Raw genomic sequence first — 17,984 nt, forward strand, 5'->3', positions numbered from 1 at the left:
CCTCCCCAGGGGATTTGGTTATGTCCTAAGGTTAAGAATGATTGGAGTAAGAAGAAACAGCAGTTATGAGACTGATTATGATCATGGAACTTCTTTGCCTTAATTTTCTTCAGACTAACAGTTCTCTGAACTCTTTCCTGGGAAGGATGTATTAAAATTCCATATACCAGGAACTTAGGCAAACCAGTGCGCCCCAGGGCAACCTACCTGGAAGAAAGAAGCATGGCGGTGACCCTCTCTGTCATGAATAAATTGATATCACATCCTTTCGTTTGTAATTTTTATGAAAAGGATTTAAAATAATTGGAGCCTAGTGCCCATAATTATATCCTTGTGCCTTCCCTGCAGTTTGTGGTTTCGTGACTGGGCAGGAGTGACAAGAATTCATTGGACCACAGAATATGCTTTGTGAATGATGCATTTGCTTCAGAGTGAAGTCTGAATACAAATGAAGGTGACATAATGCTGTATATCACAGCATTCTGAGCTGCAGAGCTGGGAAGGAGCTGAGGGTCGAGGCAGACACACGTTGGTTCGATCTCAAGCACTGAGGCCAAATCTGTTGGGACTGAGGAACAATCCTTGAGCCTAACCACTCAGAATGGGAACATTTAGAGGCAGAATTTCCCATGAACCAGCTATACTAGGGTAAGCCAGTTAAAAACAAGTAAAATTGCATTTTAATTTTGGAAAGGCTTGGCCTGTTGCCCTAGTTCACGGAGGTCTTATATGGAAGTGATTGTAGAGCAATTTGCAAACAGCCAGTCTTTTTAGTACTATATTTTAGTTGCATTAGGGATAATGATTTACGTTGAAGGAATGAGTCAGACGTTACCAAGCTTTGAATAAGGCACATTCCCTGTATATCTGGGACTATCTGAAAAAAATAAAAAGAGTATGTAAATTTAGCCTGTTATCATGTAAGTGCTATGGGAATAATTGTACATAATTGGATTATTAGGAAGGAATTGGAAGTGTGGTTGGAGTATTGTACTAAATGCAGCATGGCTTTGGCAATTTAAATGAAGTATGGGACAAAAAGCACATGCTGCCAAATCGGAATGGCATTTGAAAACCACCTTGATACAGCATTGACCTTCCAAGAGATTTTCAGAGCCAACTCTGTTTCATCCAGATTATGCCTCTCCCTCTGCAATCAGCCATTTTTATTGAAAATATGGCTCTATAAATACATTGATGTCCACTTACTAATCTGCACTGGCAAATGAGCTGGGTCTTTGTCCACAGTGATAAGGATCTAGAGTGGCAATGTGTTAAGTCCATAAATTTTGTTATACACACTCAAACTATTTGCCAAATATCCAGAATATTTAATAAAGATTGCTCCCTATGGGCTCTAGAGATGACTAATGAATATTGTCAGAATTAACAAGTGCCGTTTCTATTCCATGTGTTCCATATTGAAATGAGAGCAAGATGTTGTTGACCCTGGAAAAGTCTTAAGGGTTATTTTTCTTTTTTGTGAAGGCCTTCCAATAAGGAATTCATGTCTGAAGTCATGAACCAGTGTTAGACAGGACTGAATCAGATTTTCCTAGCGTTTTTGTTTTGTGCCCTGATTTTGTTAGTGTCACTCACAAAACACAGGGTTTTCACCTACCCTGAATCTTTGCATATATAATTCCTTAGGGTGTCTTGGCAAAATGAAGAGGGAAAACAAATCCAAGCAGTGTTGAAGAGAGGGTTTTTAATTAAACTTCATGTTTCATTATGTTTTTTAAAGATTGAAACTGGCATGCCAACATGAATCTGTTTGATTAAAGCATTTGCCCTTGTCTCAATTCATTAAGAGGGGAAAAAAAGAAATAAGCCTAAATTTTCTTCCTTGTTACCTAACATGGAAGGTTTTATTTGTTTTTTAAGTAAAAGATTGTGTTGCTGTGATCTTTCTAGCCTCAGATTTAAGATCTGTATAGTCATAAAAATCTTGATGGCTGTGCATGAGACAACATTTTTCATGCTAAAGGAATTCATCAGTAATATACACTGAATATTGTGTATAATAATGAAAAATTGGAAGCAATTTAAATGACATACAGTAACAAAATTACTGAATAAATTATTCTGTAACTTCTTGGAAATATGCCATCAGAATCATATTTTGGAATACTATCTATATATATATAAAAGCCAAAGCGACCGAATGACCGAACAACTGGTAGACTGGTTGCTATGATGCACACTGACCACCAGGGGGCAGATGCTCAATGTAGGAGCTGCCCCCTTGAGGTCAGTGAGCTCCCACAGTGGGGACGTCGCTCAGCGAGCTTACCGAGCAGTTGCGGCAGGCGCAGTGGTCTGGGATAAGCGGAGCGGTGCAGGCTCCTCCCCAGCCACCTGCTGCTTCGTGTACTACTACATCCCTCAGGGGATGTCAGACTGCCGATTAAAAATACACACATGTAAAAGTATGTATATAAGATAATATAACCAATATGGTATCAAGGGTTTCTTTATGTGTAATTACATGTAAGGGCTATCGGAATAATTGTGAATAATTAGATTTTTAGTATTGTCTTATTTATATGTTACTGCTTTTGCTAATTGTCTGAAATAATTATTTTTGAATAAAAATACATGATAAAATATTAAAATAGAAAAAGAAACACTATATATCAGAGAAGTAGTCATTGAATGACTATAGATAATATGTAGAAGGATTGAGCCAAAGAAAGAAAGATGACTTTAGCATTGCCCTTTGTCCCATGTAGTTCCTGCATCTAAGAGCAAACTGCCGTGATGCTGAGTGACGTTTTCTTTACTGACAGAATGAGATGAAGGCAGAGATTTTATTCAACAGCTCAAGCATTTAATTTCTGTATTCTTGTTTGAATTCAGTATCAAGGGAGGAAGATAGCAGATTTTCAACAGATATGGCATTATGGAGAATATTAAAATATATCTAGAATTTGACTATATAAAAGTAAAAAATAATCAGGTGGGTGAAATATACATAAACAAAGTAAAAAGACAAACTGAGGAAGTGTCAAGAAGGTGGGCTGGGAAAGATGGGCGGGGCCCGAGCATATAGAGACTTGAGGGGAACAAAGGTCTAAGGTTAGTCTTGCAGTACTGTCATGAAGACTTGTCCTTAATAAATTGCATGTCTCTGTTCCATGAGTTACTTAGAGAAAGAAAGAAAAAAATAAAAATGAAAACATAGCCCAGGGTTTCATTGGCACACACAGGGATGTTCATAAAACCATAGAATTCAGTGGGGAAAGGAACTTACTGAGGTCATCTAATCCATCCCAAGACTCTCAGGAAACACTCTATCTGTATCTGTGTACTTCCAAAAATGACACAAGGAATCTTTCAGTGTTGGGTAGCGGATGGGAGCCCATGAGACTTGCCACAGCCCAGCCTCCCTTATCAGTTGAGGCCATTGTAGAGCAGAAGGGGACATTATCGTCCCAATTTCTCCAACAGGAGACAGAGGACAGCCTGGCTTTGGTCTTCTCTGTTCCCCATATCTTACTCTTTCTTGCTTTCTTCTTGGTTGCTGAATCCAGATGGACTTTCTCCCTTATACAAAAAAAGGGCAGATCTTGTATTTGGTGAGACTCCTTGGAAATTCTCCTGTGACCTTCCTTAGCTTATTTCTGTTTGCTTTAAGATGTTCCTTTTGCCCAAGGATTATAATGATTTCAGACCATTGTCTGTACTCTTTATATCCAATACTTCATGTCTTTAACGTGACTAAATTAAAAAAAACAAAACCTTTTTCGGTTGTTTACTTGTTTTTGTATTTGAAATAAGACAGGCTCAGTTCAGGAGAAACAGGTAACTATTTCTTCGTTTAAGGGACTCGCAAGAAGAAGGGGTCATGATTTGCCTCGCTGAAGGTTCTTAAATTCTTTGTTTTCACAGCCTGAATAATAATAGACTGTGAGCTCTGTGAGGGCAAGGACTTTGTCTCCTAATCACGGAAGCATCTAACCAGACATCGGGCTGATTCTTAGTAGGCACTGATACCTTTTCCTGAGTGAGCGGACATGTAATAATGTCATCATGTTATATTTGTATAGCACATCTCAGGTGTAGTATCTGTTAGCTCGTCTGATCCTCACAACAGCATCTTCTAAATGGGTAGGAACGGATGTGTCTATCCCCATTTTGTAGGAGAGGGAAATGGGGTTCAGAGGTAGAATGGACTTCCCGAGGCATCTTATGAGTTAAGCAAGTGATTTGGAGTTAAGCAAGATGGGGCACAAGGTTCCTCTGCAGGATGGTTCTGGTTTTCTGGACTTTCATGGCTTCCTTCTTCTTTATTTTCAGATTACAGGACAGGCCCGTGCTTCACTGTGGTCAGCAACCAGATGTGCCAGGGACAGCTCAGCGGGATTGTCTGCACAAAAACCCTCTGCTGCGCCACCGTGGGCCGAGCCTGGGGCCACCCCTGCGAGATGTGCCCTGCCCAGCCCCACCCCTGCCGCCGCGGCTTCATTCCCAATATCCGCACAGGAGCTTGTCAAGGTAAACCCCAGGCTGGTGGAGTTATTAATGGATTCATCTTGTTTGCTCTGGAGGGCCATTCTCCAACAACGTTGGAGAGAACGGAAAAGCAGCGTCAGAGACATAACTTCACGATTTCGCTGACGGCATGACATCCAACTTAGGCGTTAGAAGTGTGGCTCTCCCTGGGTTTTCCTTGCCAGCAGTTTCTCCTTGGGACCCCAGAGGTGCTTCCCTGAGGTGCTATGATTCTAGTTCCAGCAGTGCTGCGCATTACAGCAATGCTGTGGATGCACACAAAGCAAAATTTGTGGTCAAGGTCGTTTGTTTTTCTTGATTTTTTCCCCCTTCATATAAAATCGTTGGAGTTTCCCTGTCTCCTAGGTTGTACTCAGTTGACCTGAAGAAAATGGCATCTCTCTCCATTTTACTGTTGCATCTCTCTCCATTTTATGGGCTACATTATGCTTTTTTTTCTTTACAAGTCAGAAATAAATTAGGCTTTGGTTCACAGTTTTAAATATCCCCAGATGTTGCCTGCTTGCTTCTCCTCCTGCCTCCCCTAGAAGCCCTTACTCTGTTTTTGGCTTTTACTCCTGTTCTTCCAGCTGTACAAATTCTTTTATTGTCTGGATGTCTGGCAGGAAACAGGAGGAAGTGAACGGAGGCAGCCGTGCACTAAACTGATGGGCCTGAAAACTCCCAGGCTGTCTCTGTTTCCTTTAAACATCTTCGGTGCTTTTTTAGCAAGTTGCAATATTTGCAGAAAATTCAGGGTATGCTTTTCTGAGGCAAATAGAGACTAGTTTGGTTTTGTTCTATATGTTAATTCTAAGGGTAATATGCAATAAAACAGAACTTGAGCTTAATCACACAGTCCTATGGGTCTCCATTAAATGAGACTTCCATAAATTCATCTCCTGAGAAACACTGTTGAGGCTGGCTTCTGGCTTCTGTGTACAACATACGACTCCTTTGGATGTATCCTTCTCAATGTCAGAAACAGCAAGAAGTCACTTTGAAACCCAAGAATTACAAAGCAGTTGATTGTGTGATTTTATGAGATAGGGTAAATTTAGTTCCCCTTTTCTTTGGTGCCTTTCGCTTTTCTCATCCTTAGAAAGTCCCAGTGAATTTTGAAGAAATTCTTGGCCTTGGTGTTCTGAGGTCAGCTGATGCCCATGAACTCACTGACTGACCAGGGAGCCAGAATTTGAGTGCCCCAGCTGCCCATCCATGAGTCAGAGGCTGAGGTGCTAAGATATTTTGGGGAAAAGAGAATGAAGAGGGAGAAGAAAGAGCTACTGCTCTTTAGCTTTGCTATTCATCTAATACAGTCTGGACTTTTCCAGCACTTTCTTTCTGTCCCTCCCTGACTCTGCTATTCAACATCCAAGAAAAAAAAGCATTTTATAAGAAAATTTGTGAAAAGCCATGGAATCAAAATGGTAGTTGTATTGCCATGTTGTGAATGAAATTCTTCATCTCCACCCTGAGGGATTCTGCTGTCAGCTCGGGGCTCTGTCTCCTTGCTAGTGTTGTGAGTCCTTGGGCCAGATGTAAGGGGCTGTGGGCAAAAGGGTTTATCAAGGAGCTTATTGGGTCTTCATTTTTAGAATGTATGGCCAGTAGAGAAGTGCCCTCATCTATATTTCCTCTTGGCCAAAAATCACAATCAACAAGACTATATAATTTTGCTTCTATGTACAATCTTAATTTTAAATAACATGTGAATAAACATATTTAACCTACCAAGTGACTGGGAAATTCTGACCTAAGAAAAAATTGAGATGAGCTCTAGAACATAAGTTAATTATATTTCACATACAGCCATTAATTTGTGGGCCAGGACATTCCATCTAATACAGGAAGCAACACTTTTACACCAAAATAAATGGTTGTTCCTTTGTTGCCCCTTTTCCTTTGTGCCAACTTTTCTCAAGAACTCAGGTTGCTTAGAGGTCTTACAACTGATCATCACTCTCTTACTTCACACAATGAAGAGTGAAACTAAAGAGGATACCAGGCTTCTAGATTTCTAAGAAAATACCCGAAGCAGAGGAAGAAGCGTTAGACTGCTTCCCTGGGGTTCTTCACTAAACCAGACTTTTGCATGTTGCGGATGAAGAGATGGAGAAAGAGTACATGGAGAAAGACGGCACTTTCACCATCTTTCTAACTGGATGTAATGAGCCTTCATTGATTACATTTGTTCCTGGAAGGTTCATAGTTGAGGCTCCATGTAAGACCCACAGGTTTCTTCCTTGGGTGCTGTGATACAGCAGTGAGCGAAATGAACAAAGAACCTGCTGTATGGAAGATAATCAATTTATGAAATCAAAACAAAGCAAACCTACGTATTGGGTCACTTGGTGATTCATCCTATGGAGAAAAATAAGCCCAGTAACTAAGAAGGGTGGTGACTGATGGAGGGCTGGGTGTTGCTATTAGACTGGTCAGGGAGGGGTCTGCTTCTGAAGTGCCTTAGGAGCAGAGACCTGATGGATGGGACGGCAAGAGCCAGGCAACTGTGTGGAGGAAGAATGGTCCAGGCAGAGGGGCCACCACCACAAAGCCCATGGCAGGTGCATCCTTGGTGTATTTGAGGCCAGGCAAGGATGCCAGTGTGCATGGAGAGGAGTGTGAGAGGGAGGAGGTTAGGACATGAGGTCAGAGAGTAGAGGGGTTAGGGCTTAATGTGGATTGACGTTTTGAGCTGAGGCGGACATGATCTGACTTTAAAAGGTCCTCTCCCATCACCACTCTACCAGCAAGGTGCTTCATCTGGGATTTCTCACTTCTTGACCTAACTTCCTGTGTTCTTTAATTTTTATTGCACAAGACAGTTCTACAGAATGCAAGGTGAACATGTTGCATTGAATTTGTATAAAAACATTAGCTCTCTTGTGTAGTCTGAGTGACCTTATTTAAGAGAAGTCTGTTTTAACTGAATTATTCAGTACAACTCAAAGACAGTTTTACTATAGATTTGTGTTACATTTTGATTTTAAGGGTTTCTTGAATAACTCTAGTTTTTAATGTCAACCGTTTTTGTCATTGTACCATTGCATGCATGCATGATCAAACCCCCAAAAGTTAGTATAAATTCTTCTCTACATGAGGAAAGATGGAAAAATAAAGAATGCTTGTAACTTCATATAGAAAACATTATAAGAATATTTTATATGAATTAGTAAATTTTGTGTAAATTAATCTCTCTCTCTCTCTCTCTCGCCTCTCTTTTTCTCTCTCTGACCTAAAATCTGACAGATGTGGATGAATGCCAGGCCATCCCTGGGCTCTGTCAAGGAGGAAATTGCATCAATACTGTTGGATCTTTTGAGTGCAAATGCCCTGCTGGACACAAATTTAATGAAGTGTCACAAAAATGTGAAGGTAAGAAATATCAGGCTTTGCAGTTTGAAAATGGAGGGGCAGGTAAAATCCAAATCAGTGGGAATTTTTTGTAAATTGTTCCTAATTCCTTCTGTCTTTGTCATTCCTATGAATGTGTAAATATAACATTCTCACCAGGAATAATGCGCCTTTGAAAAGACTGGCAGCTTTTTCCACTTTTTTAGACCCAAAAATTAAATATTAAAACGTGACATTTTAATTTTATTTCTGTTGTTGATATACTACAGATGTCCCCCTTTTTCCAATATTTGGGTTACAATGTTTAAGACACATGTTTTTGCATAGTTCTATAGATATAAATTTAAATTTGATCATTACATATAATTTAAAATACCTTATCTTCTAATGTTTTCCTAGTTAAAATGTACGTTTGATTTTTTTTTTAAAGAGACCTATGAACTCATTTATTCTTAAGTACAAGTAGGGTTAGGGTTAGGGTTAGGGTTAGGTCAAGTTTAGAATTTTCTTTTCTGCCTATTAAATGGACACCTTTTTATGTTAATCAAACAAAAATAACTTGAGGTAGATTGATTTATTTGCATTTAGTTTATAGATTGAACTTCTAAAAATATGTGTACAGAAAATATGTTCATATTCACCAGTACTGAGGCCTGGCTTCTAAGTGTAATAAGTACTATTTTTTTTAATGAGAGGGAAACACCCAGGAAATAAGTAGGCAGCATTGAACCCTCTTTTCTTTGGTGAGTGCATGCACCTTATATGTAATATCTGACAATAATGTACCACCATTCTCAGGCCTACATCTCTGATCAGCAGAGAAAACATTTTTCATCTTTTGGTTCACACTCTAGCACTTATGTTGTCTTCTTTCCTAGATGTAAACCATTACCTCTACTTTAAATATATATATATATATATATATATATATATATATATATATATATATTTCAGAGAGGAATGGAGAGGGAGAGAGAAATAGAAACATCAATGATGAGAGAGAATCATTGATTAGCTGCCTCCTGCACGCCCCACACTGGGGATCAAGCCCACAACCCAGGCATGTGCCTTTGACCGGAATCGAACCTGGGACCCTTCAGTCTGCAGGACAACGCTCCATCCATCGAGCCAAACCAGCTAGGGCAACCTCTACTTTAACAATTATACTTCCAAATTTTAAAATATTATGGTATATCTTCTTAGGTATCATGATACATACATTTTTATGACATTAGTACACTATTAAGATTTATTGCATGCAAAATCCACATCAGAGTGGGCTGTGGCTTATAGGCTTAGGCTGTCTCAGATTAATATATTCATCTTCAAGAGACAGAGTCAGCTTTCAGAGAGGGGAATATGGGGTGTAGGACTTGGACAGTCTGTTTCGTTTTCTGAAATTATTATTGCTTCCAGTCTGAACTAGAATCATTTTCCTACGTCCTTTATCTTTCACCCAGACCCATCAGTTAGCATCAATTGGGACTGAGCACCTTCTGTGGTTGTGAACGAGACAGAAGACACTCGGATTTAATATCCAGACAGAAAGAAAAATGATTCAAAATCCTTTTATTAATGCTAAGAAACCTATTATGGTGATGTATCTAATGGACCAAAAATTCAGTCTGAGAATTACTTAACTATTTTCCACAAATATTCCACCCTAACCCCCATTCCCCAAGCTACATATTGAAGTCAGTAGCAAGATAAAAACAGAATACTTTTGGCTAGACCTTTTTTTTCTTTCTTTGCCATCTACTGTTACATTATATTCAGATAGTGGGTTTTTTCTCTTCCTTTTTATTTTTCTTTGCAAAATTGATATTGGAAGAGACCCTGTTTATAGTACGTGTTCTCTGGCCTGAAGGCTGCTGTGAGATGGTTGCCTCCTCACCCCGGTTGAGGAAAGTAATCAGAAAGCCCTCTCAGATGCTTGGTGAGCTGGGTCCCCGCCAGGATCTTCGCTCTTCTCCCGCTGCAGCGCCTCACGATGGGGAGGGCATAGCTCTGGGCAGAGGATGATCTCCAGATGCTCAATAGGAGGAATTCCAGACCCTCTGGCCCACGTGGCTGAAAGGCTGAAGAGACCATCTATGAGCCCCTAGAAGGTGGTCGGGCCACATGGGATTCTGTGCCCTTGTGGAAATTGTTCTGGCATCGTTGTCATTACTTTCGTGGCTTTTTAAATGTATCTTCCTCTTGACTAGAAGCCCGAAGTAATTTAAAAACACACACCAGTTCAATCAAAAATTGGCTCTAGCAAACTTACAAGATGCTAACCTTCACTCTCTTTGTGATGGTGAAACAGCTTTCCAGAAGATCTTCCTCTGGGAGAATTCTCCTTTCTTAAAATATTCCCCTTTTCTCAAAACTTAAAAAAAAAGTCATGTACAATTTAGGTGCATTTGAAAGTCATGTACAATTTAGGTGCATTTGATGTGTAAATGAACAAACTGAAGTGATTCAATAATAATTATTAACTTTTCATAAATGGGAGAAGAAGATTGAGAGTCATCCTGTGAATGGAGAAAGACGACACAGTCCATGCCCTCCTTCGCTGGGATTTTTCGATGACTGGAGTGTGCACACTAAAAGGACACAAGCGAGTGGGGGTGGGGGGAGGATGAGGGTTAATGGGGGGGATAAGGACACATTTGTAATACCTTAACTAATAAAGAATTAAAAAAAATAAAAGGACACGAGCATTTTCTTTTTGGAAACCAAGCCCTATTTGCTTAGGCTATTGTGGGGTTAAGAAATAAAGTGTAATTAAAGGATTAAGTTTTATTTCTGGAAGAAGTCCCTTGGATTCCTTATGAACCACTAATATTTTGGGATTTAGATTATCACCAGCCCAGCCTTTAGCAATTATAATAGTGCTGCACGACGCAAAGGGCTTTTTAAAAATGTAGTTCTTAAGTGTGTACACTCCCTACTATGTGAGCCAAAAACCTAGGACTTCCCTTTCTGAAATAATGGCATATTTGTTTGATGGCTACTTGCTTTAGGGATTCTTATAGCTCAGGCATCAAGAATTCCTGAGTTACTCAACACATAGACATAGAAAGGGCTCCATCTTCTGCAGCTGCTCACAGGCTCTTGGCCCTCACTGTTCAAGGTCACTGGCTCCCTGTACCGTTGCTGAACAAAATCTCTGTGGTAGAGATGTAAGAGCACTGGGAATAGAGTAGTCCTGGCCCCAGTCCAGGTAATGTCCCTCATCTTCCGAGTGATCTTGGACAAGTCGATTACCAGCTCTGAGTTACTTCAGTTTTCAAATGAGGAGGCTGAACAAGATGGTATCTGGGTTCTTTCCAGTCCTGCCATCCAGACCCCATCGCCGTATTTCTCACTCTTGTCCCTTTGTGATCAGGCTGCTGGTGCTGGGTGAATAAGAAACCATGCGTGCTGGCACACCTAGTGTGACTATCAAGTAGCGTGGCTGATGGTTTTTTCCATGTGACTTGAAGAGTCAGCCTGTTTACTTTTTAGTCACACATTTTTCACCGGATTTTGTATGTGTAATAAAGCAAAATTCATCTCACCAGCTTGGTGACATTCATAATTAGTAGTGTCACATGTTGCTTTTAAACAACTGCCACAATTTTTAGTTTTATATCTTCCTAGTGAATAAGCTAGAATCTAGATTCTAGATGGTCCAGATCAGGTTAACTGGTTTTCCCTGTTTCTCACTCAGGGTAGATGTCCATGATCCTGGATGGAGTTCCTGAATAGCTGAGTGTCCCAATGATACCTGGACCAACCTCCATTCCAGTTGCCCCCTCCTTTCTTCCCTCTGCTAGAGGAGCCCCAGGATAGGGAAGTGGCTGAGGGACAAGAAGAATGCCCAGGGAGAGATAGACAGAAGGGAAGGAAGACCAAGAACAAAGATCCGGGCAGCAAATCCAGAGGAAAAGGACCTATCATTTGTGTCCCTTCGCAGGTCCATAGAGAGAAGGCAACCATGGCACAGGCATCTCCCAAGGGATAGCTACTCCCCAGCAGCTCTGCCTCTCTCGCCTGCCCCAGGGGAACAGGGGAAGTGTCCCAAGCACAGAAGCACCTCTTCCCAGCCAAGCCTCACTGCTCACTGGGCCCCTGAAAAGGGTTTACTTTTGTGGCTGGCATTTGAGACAGATGGACTTGCAGAAACTGAGAAAGCCTCTGTTCCCAGACTCTCCTACCCGGGGTCCCTGGTAGGAGGTAAACACAGAGTGATAAGAGCATGGAGAAATAATAAATTCGTATGAATGAATTTCAGAGTATGAGTGATTCTGACACAAATGCTTTATTTATTTAGCCTTTTCCTCTCGAGACCTCCTCACAGCCTGGTCATGAAATCAGAACTCTTGCTTCCGTCCCTGGGAAGCAACAGGACTGAGGAAGCGAGGGGATGCAGGGAAGTAGAAAGGCCCTAGACACATGGAGGAAAGGACTGTGTCACTGAGGAGAGGGCACTGAAGGGGACTCAGAGCCATTGAAGCTTTCTCACGTTGAGCAGTATGGCCTGGGAGTTCTATCTTGATCTGTGTGAAAATTAGGGAGGTTCGCACTACAGTGAGTTTTCTAACCTGCTGACCTTGGAGGGTGTTCACATAAGTGGAAACTCTGTTCCTCCCTCTCCCCAGCCCCTGGCAGTGGAGACTTGGGTTTAACATCACTTTATGAATGAACCTCTTCGCTCTTATTTTGGGTAGTACTCATGCCAGTTCTCTGGAGGCCTCCTGGGCACCAGAATTACAGGGATAATTGGAGGAGTTGACACACATAAAGCGTTTAAACCAGTGATGGCGAACCTATGACACGCGTGTCAGAGGTGACACGCGAACTCATTTTTTTGGTTGATTTTTCTTTGTTAAATGGCATTTAAATATAGAAAATAAATATCAAAAATATAAGTCTTTTTTTACTATGGTTGCAAATATCAAAAAATTTCTATATGTGACACGGCACCAGAGTTAAGTTAGGGTTTTTCAAAATGCTGACACGCCGAGCTCAAAAGGTTCGCCATCACTGGTTTAGACAATGCCCGGCACCCAGCACATGTCCGCTCATTCTCATTGTTGCTGCGATAATCTTCAGTAAGGGGTCCAAATCGGACCTAGCCAGCAAGTGAAAGACGATTCGCCATCTGGCCAAATTAATTCTGGTTTTACAATGGCTTTTCTCTGATATATGCGATCACATAAATAACCTCTTTGGATATTGATATATATTGTGTTTTTAATAGGAATGGTAGCAATCATTTATAGTAACAGGTAGAAAAAGATTTCTCTCCATAGACACTATCTCCCCACAGGATCTTTGATAGATATTTTATGACTTAGAAATTAACGTTTAGGGACACTTTGAGAAAGGTGCTTTCTTCTTAATACTGTTGTGGGTTCTGGGTGGAGCATCCCAGTGTTCCCCCCTGCTCTCCCCTGAACCCACAGAGAAGCATCGTAATGGCAGTCAGAGTGCTCCATTGTGGCCAAGTTTGGTCATCACTCAAACCACGCGGTCTTCTCTGTGGGATTTTGGTATCTGCTTTGTGGAAAATCAGATTGAAACGCAATGCAAGAACTCATGCAGATCATAAAGTAAATAGAGAGGAAGCTTAACTGAATGCACACCATGGAGAGAGAAGGAGAAAACAGAATTTAAAAATAAGTGACATTTGGACTGTTAGCATGCTGTAGTTACTTGGTGAAATAGCAGTACACAGTTTTAGATCTTAAAGGGGAAATTTATTTTATTTTGCTTTTATAATGAATTTGGTGAATTTCTTGGGTAAACCTGTATTGAGAGGAGAAGCACCCACTCTTTGAATTGACTTTTTTATGTGCAGCTTTTATTCTGTAAAGATTGCTGATGTCACATCTGAGTCCTTGGGTGACAAACAGTTGTCTATTGTGTTCTGTGAGTACCGAAACTCTTCTTTATGTTCCAGATATTGATGAGTGCAGCACCATTCCTGGAATCTGTGACGGGGGCGAATGTACAAACACAGTCAGCAGCTACTTTTGCAAATGTCCCCCCGGTTTCTACACCTCTCCCGACGGCACCAGATGCATAGGTAGGCCTAATTGTAAACAGCGTGCATGGTTTCTGTCTGTTAAGGGGTCATTTAATTTCTCACTTAATGTAAAATGTACATTTATGGAAATCTATTAAACAGTCAACACCCTTGGAAAGAGCAGAGGCACCCTGTGGTCCTGTTTTGGGATTTTTGCCTCCCATAGAGAGGGGTGATCCAGGAGACTCTACAGATATCCTCAGGCTATGAATTAACCTGCAGTTATGCAAGTGTCAAACCTTGAAGCCCTGCTTGACTCTTCTCTCTTTTGACCCCCAACATTCAGTCATTTCCTGAGACCTATACTAATTCAGGTCTGAAGTTTTGCCATAATCTTTTCATTGGTCTTCCTGCTCCCTGGCTTCTCTACAATTTATCTTGTCAGATTTATCTTCCTCAAGTAGTGCTCTGATTAAATAACTACCTTGCTCTGGTAGTTTTCCATTAGGATTTGGAGATTAGCCCTAACCGGTTTGGCTCAGTGGATAGAGCGTCGGTCTGCGGACTCAAGGGTCCCAGGTTCGATTCCGGTCAAGGGCATGTACCTTGGTTGCGGGCACATCCCCAGTAGGGAGTGTGCAGGAGGCAGCTGTTCGATGTTTCTCTCTCATCGATGTTTCTAACTCTCTATCCCTCATCCTTCCTCTCTGTAAAAAATCAATAAAATATATTAAAAAAAAAAAAAAAAGGATTTGGAGATTAGTGGATCCTTCAGGTGCTGCAAGCCCCCCAGAGCTTCTGGAGTTAGAGAGGGGCTGTGAACATGGGGAGGCTGAGTGGAGAGGGCTGTTGCCTTCCACCCCCAATCCCTACATCCACACCCTCCAGCTCTGTTTTTATCTGGTTGAATGTTAAACTTCCATGAAAAATATTAATTAAATAAGGGGTTTTGTTGTTTAAAAAAATAGATTTGACAACTGCTGGATTTAACAACTGCTAAGACTCCCTTCAAAACTGATTATTTTAGACTAAAGTTCAAGTTCAAGAGTGTGCAGTCTGATAGCTAAGAAGCTTCGCTCTCTGCCCACTCCCATCCTCGCTAAATTGTCAGCACAGCTCCTGCTTCTCACCCTCAAACAGTCCATTCATTTTTATCCCTTCATGCCTGTAATCATACATGTTGCACCCACCACTCAAGACACCCTTCTTCCCAGCTCAAGTTCCCTTTCACATTCTTCTCAGGCCCTCTGTCTTTGAGGGTGTTCCAGATCAGCTTACCTGAAAGCTATTTCTCCCTTACCCAGGGACATGCTTCTCACAAATGGCCTCATAGGGAAATTCTATATCTGCATGTTTTTATCTCACTAATTATGCCATAAGCTACCCTTAAAGACTAGTAACTGCTGTCCTTATATCCCAGCACAGTTTCTCCTATGTTGTAGGCACTCAGTAAGTATTTGTTGAATATCAAGATGAGTAAGTCATTACTGTTGGGACAATGCTAGGAAGCCCGTGGCAAATGGCCTTGGAGAAAAGTGAGGGCTATCTTTTGATGTTTGTTTTTGGCCCATATTTTTGGAGACACTCAGCTTCACATCCTCACCACAGGCCATGGATTTCAGACCAAAACGAAATTGCACTTGAAATTCTGAATTCCTTTTTACTTAGTCACATATAATAAAAGCTGAGGGCAGTCTCTTACAGTTGACATTTGGATAACTACAACTAGTGAGGGAAGGATATCTGACTTTTCCTTAGAAACAATGGGAGTGCCCAGATTGCTGGATTTTCCAGGATCTATCCATAGAATAGGAACTGCAGTGAAAGAATGGCAAGTGCAATATATAGTTCCTTTCCCCCCCAAAAAGTCCCAATTAGCATATGACCTCTAGTGGATATGCTTAGCACAGAGGTAGATCAGAAGTCCTTTCCTGGCCAGATAATAGGTAGATTTTTTTTTAACTTTCAAAGAGAGACTCAAATGACATTAAAATGGTTAAAACACATTTATCTATCAGATTTCTTACATTAAAAGTTTTTTCTTTTTACTAGATATATTTATGCTAATTTTTTACAAAAGAAGAGGGTAGGGAGGGAACTAAGATTTATGGATCAACTTGGTATGAGGTACTTTGTGGAAGTTACCTAACTTAATGTTCATGACAGTGCCATAGATGGAAGAAGCTGGGGTTTAGAGAGTCCAGGTAAATAGGTTGGTCCAGTTGTTCAAGTGACTAGTAAGTGAGGGAGCTGGATTTCAGCCTGGGCCTCAGTCCACAGTCTGGCCTCCTTCCACTGCTTCCTCCCAGATGAAGCCCATGCAGTAACTTTCTTGCCATACCTCCAGGCAAGCGCTGTTTCTCCTTCTTTGGAACTTTCTGGTACCCACAGTTAGCAATCTATTATATAAAATTATCCAGAGGACATATCTGCCTTTGCTAATGCTAATATTTCCTGCCATGGTAAACCACAGAGACACCCCCCTCAAATAATCCCTATTGGCAGGAAAATAGATTTAGTCTCCAACTTATATACAAATCCAAGGTTAGCTGGTAAGTTGGCTGTTTGGAATCAGTAAATCTAACCAATAGAAAAACCCCATATGTAGATGGTGGTCTACAGTGTTTCCTTATATATCTCTTCTAAGCATGCAATTCTGTTACCTTCTGTCACCACATCCTGAGACTCTCAGCCCTCCTCAGCCCCAGTGCCCCCTGTGTTCTGTAAGCTCTGGCAGGATTATTTTATTTTTTGTTCTGTGATCATTTGTTGGCACACTAAGACCCTTTGTGTAGGGTTGTATTTTCATAGTAGTGTGTCTGTCACATCAACTTCCAGGAGTCCTAAAGATGTCCTGTACCTAGTTTAGGCCTCACTACCCCTAACTCTGGGCTGGACACAATGATGCTAGTGATTGGATAGGAGAGGCCTGTTGATAGGCTAGGAGGACCTGCAAATACCTATTTATAATATATTTGTTCTGCTATGATGTGGCTTCTGGGTCCTGAGAGGGAGGGGGAAAGGAGAAAATTCCTGTTCCTTTCCTGCTAGGTGTCTTGGCCAGGACAGGTTTAAAATAGCTGACGGTGTCTGCGGCTCCCCCTGCCTCCCTTTATCTCCTTCAAATCCTGACATTCTTCTCCCTTGGCTTCCGTAGGTCTTCATATTATCCTGAATCCACCCCTGACCCTCCATGCAAAGTGATCTGGCACCAGAATGGTTTTCTCCCCACTTGCTATGGCATTGCTACCTGATGACATAGGAAACTTCAGGCTGGTGTGCCCAGGGCTCAGTTCCTCCAAATAGAGTCTGGTTTTCGCAGATTTTCTCTTCTCTTACCTATTAGCCCATAGGTTTTCTTTAAAATGTTGAGTTGTATAAATGTGTGCATTTTTAACAAAGGCTGTCCTTCTGGAAAAAATAAAGCAAAAGCAAAATGAGTATTGCATGTGCAGGTGCCATTTGTAAATCAAGGACTGTGGCAACTGAAACATGGCTGACAATTTTTTCAACATTCACCATTTTGATCAGGAGTCTCAGTCTCATTGATTTAACACATAAGATAGCCAGTGGAGCAGTAACACAGTGTCATAGTTAATTTGCAAAATAATAGGCATTAGCCCATTATGAGTTTGCTGTCCCCAGCTTTTCTCTGAAAGATAACCCATGCTGAAAATTATTAGACAAATTTTGGTCAAGTGTTTACACTGGGTTTGGACCACTGAATTCATTGGAAGCTGGGATATAAGCCAGTTTTTAACATCTCTTTCCATTCTTAACAGCCTTTGGTTTCTGATCTTCAAATATTTACCAATCCCTGAATATACAAAGTACTAGTGGCTTTAAGGCATTGCCAACTAGAATGTAACTAGTTGGAATGTAACTCCTATCTCTCCAACTTCTTCAGGAGGAGGTGCCACCCTTGGCTTCACAGAACATGCCTTGTCTGCACCCCTCTCCCGCCCTCTACCCTGGACCAGCCTGGAATAACACTTGTCCTGCCTCTTTGCTGAGAATATTAGTCTGACCAGAGCTGCAGGAACTGGGATCACAAAAAATTTCTGGAAAGCACATTCATTCTTGCTAGTGGTTTTAAGTCCTTTTCAGAAATGATCTTGCACCCTTTAAAGGGGAC

General features: G+C 41.2%; 1 protein-coding gene across 2 annotated transcripts in view; it reads left to right on the top strand.

The window, feature by feature from the left end:
• The window catches only part of FBN1 (fibrillin 1), a 230,076-nt gene that overhangs the window by 99,110 nt on the left and 112,982 nt on the right, over positions 1–17,984 (top strand). For both annotated transcript variants that reach the window (XM_070423353.1, XM_070423361.1), the window contains exons 7-9: positions 4,300–4,497; positions 7,747–7,872; positions 13,784–13,909. In XM_070423353.1, coding sequence (XP_070279454.1) covers positions 4,300–4,497; positions 7,747–7,872; positions 13,784–13,909 — 450 coding nt within the window. The remainder of the gene's footprint in view (positions 1–4,299; positions 4,498–7,746; positions 7,873–13,783; positions 13,910–17,984) is intronic.

This window comes from Myotis yumanensis, unplaced genomic scaffold (genome assembly GCF_028538775.1).
Source record: "Myotis yumanensis isolate MYYU_CA2020_CCGP unplaced genomic scaffold, mMyoYum1.0.hap1 SCAF_1, whole genome shotgun sequence".
Classification (NCBI taxonomy): Eukaryota; Metazoa; Chordata; class Mammalia; order Chiroptera; family Vespertilionidae; genus Myotis; species Myotis yumanensis.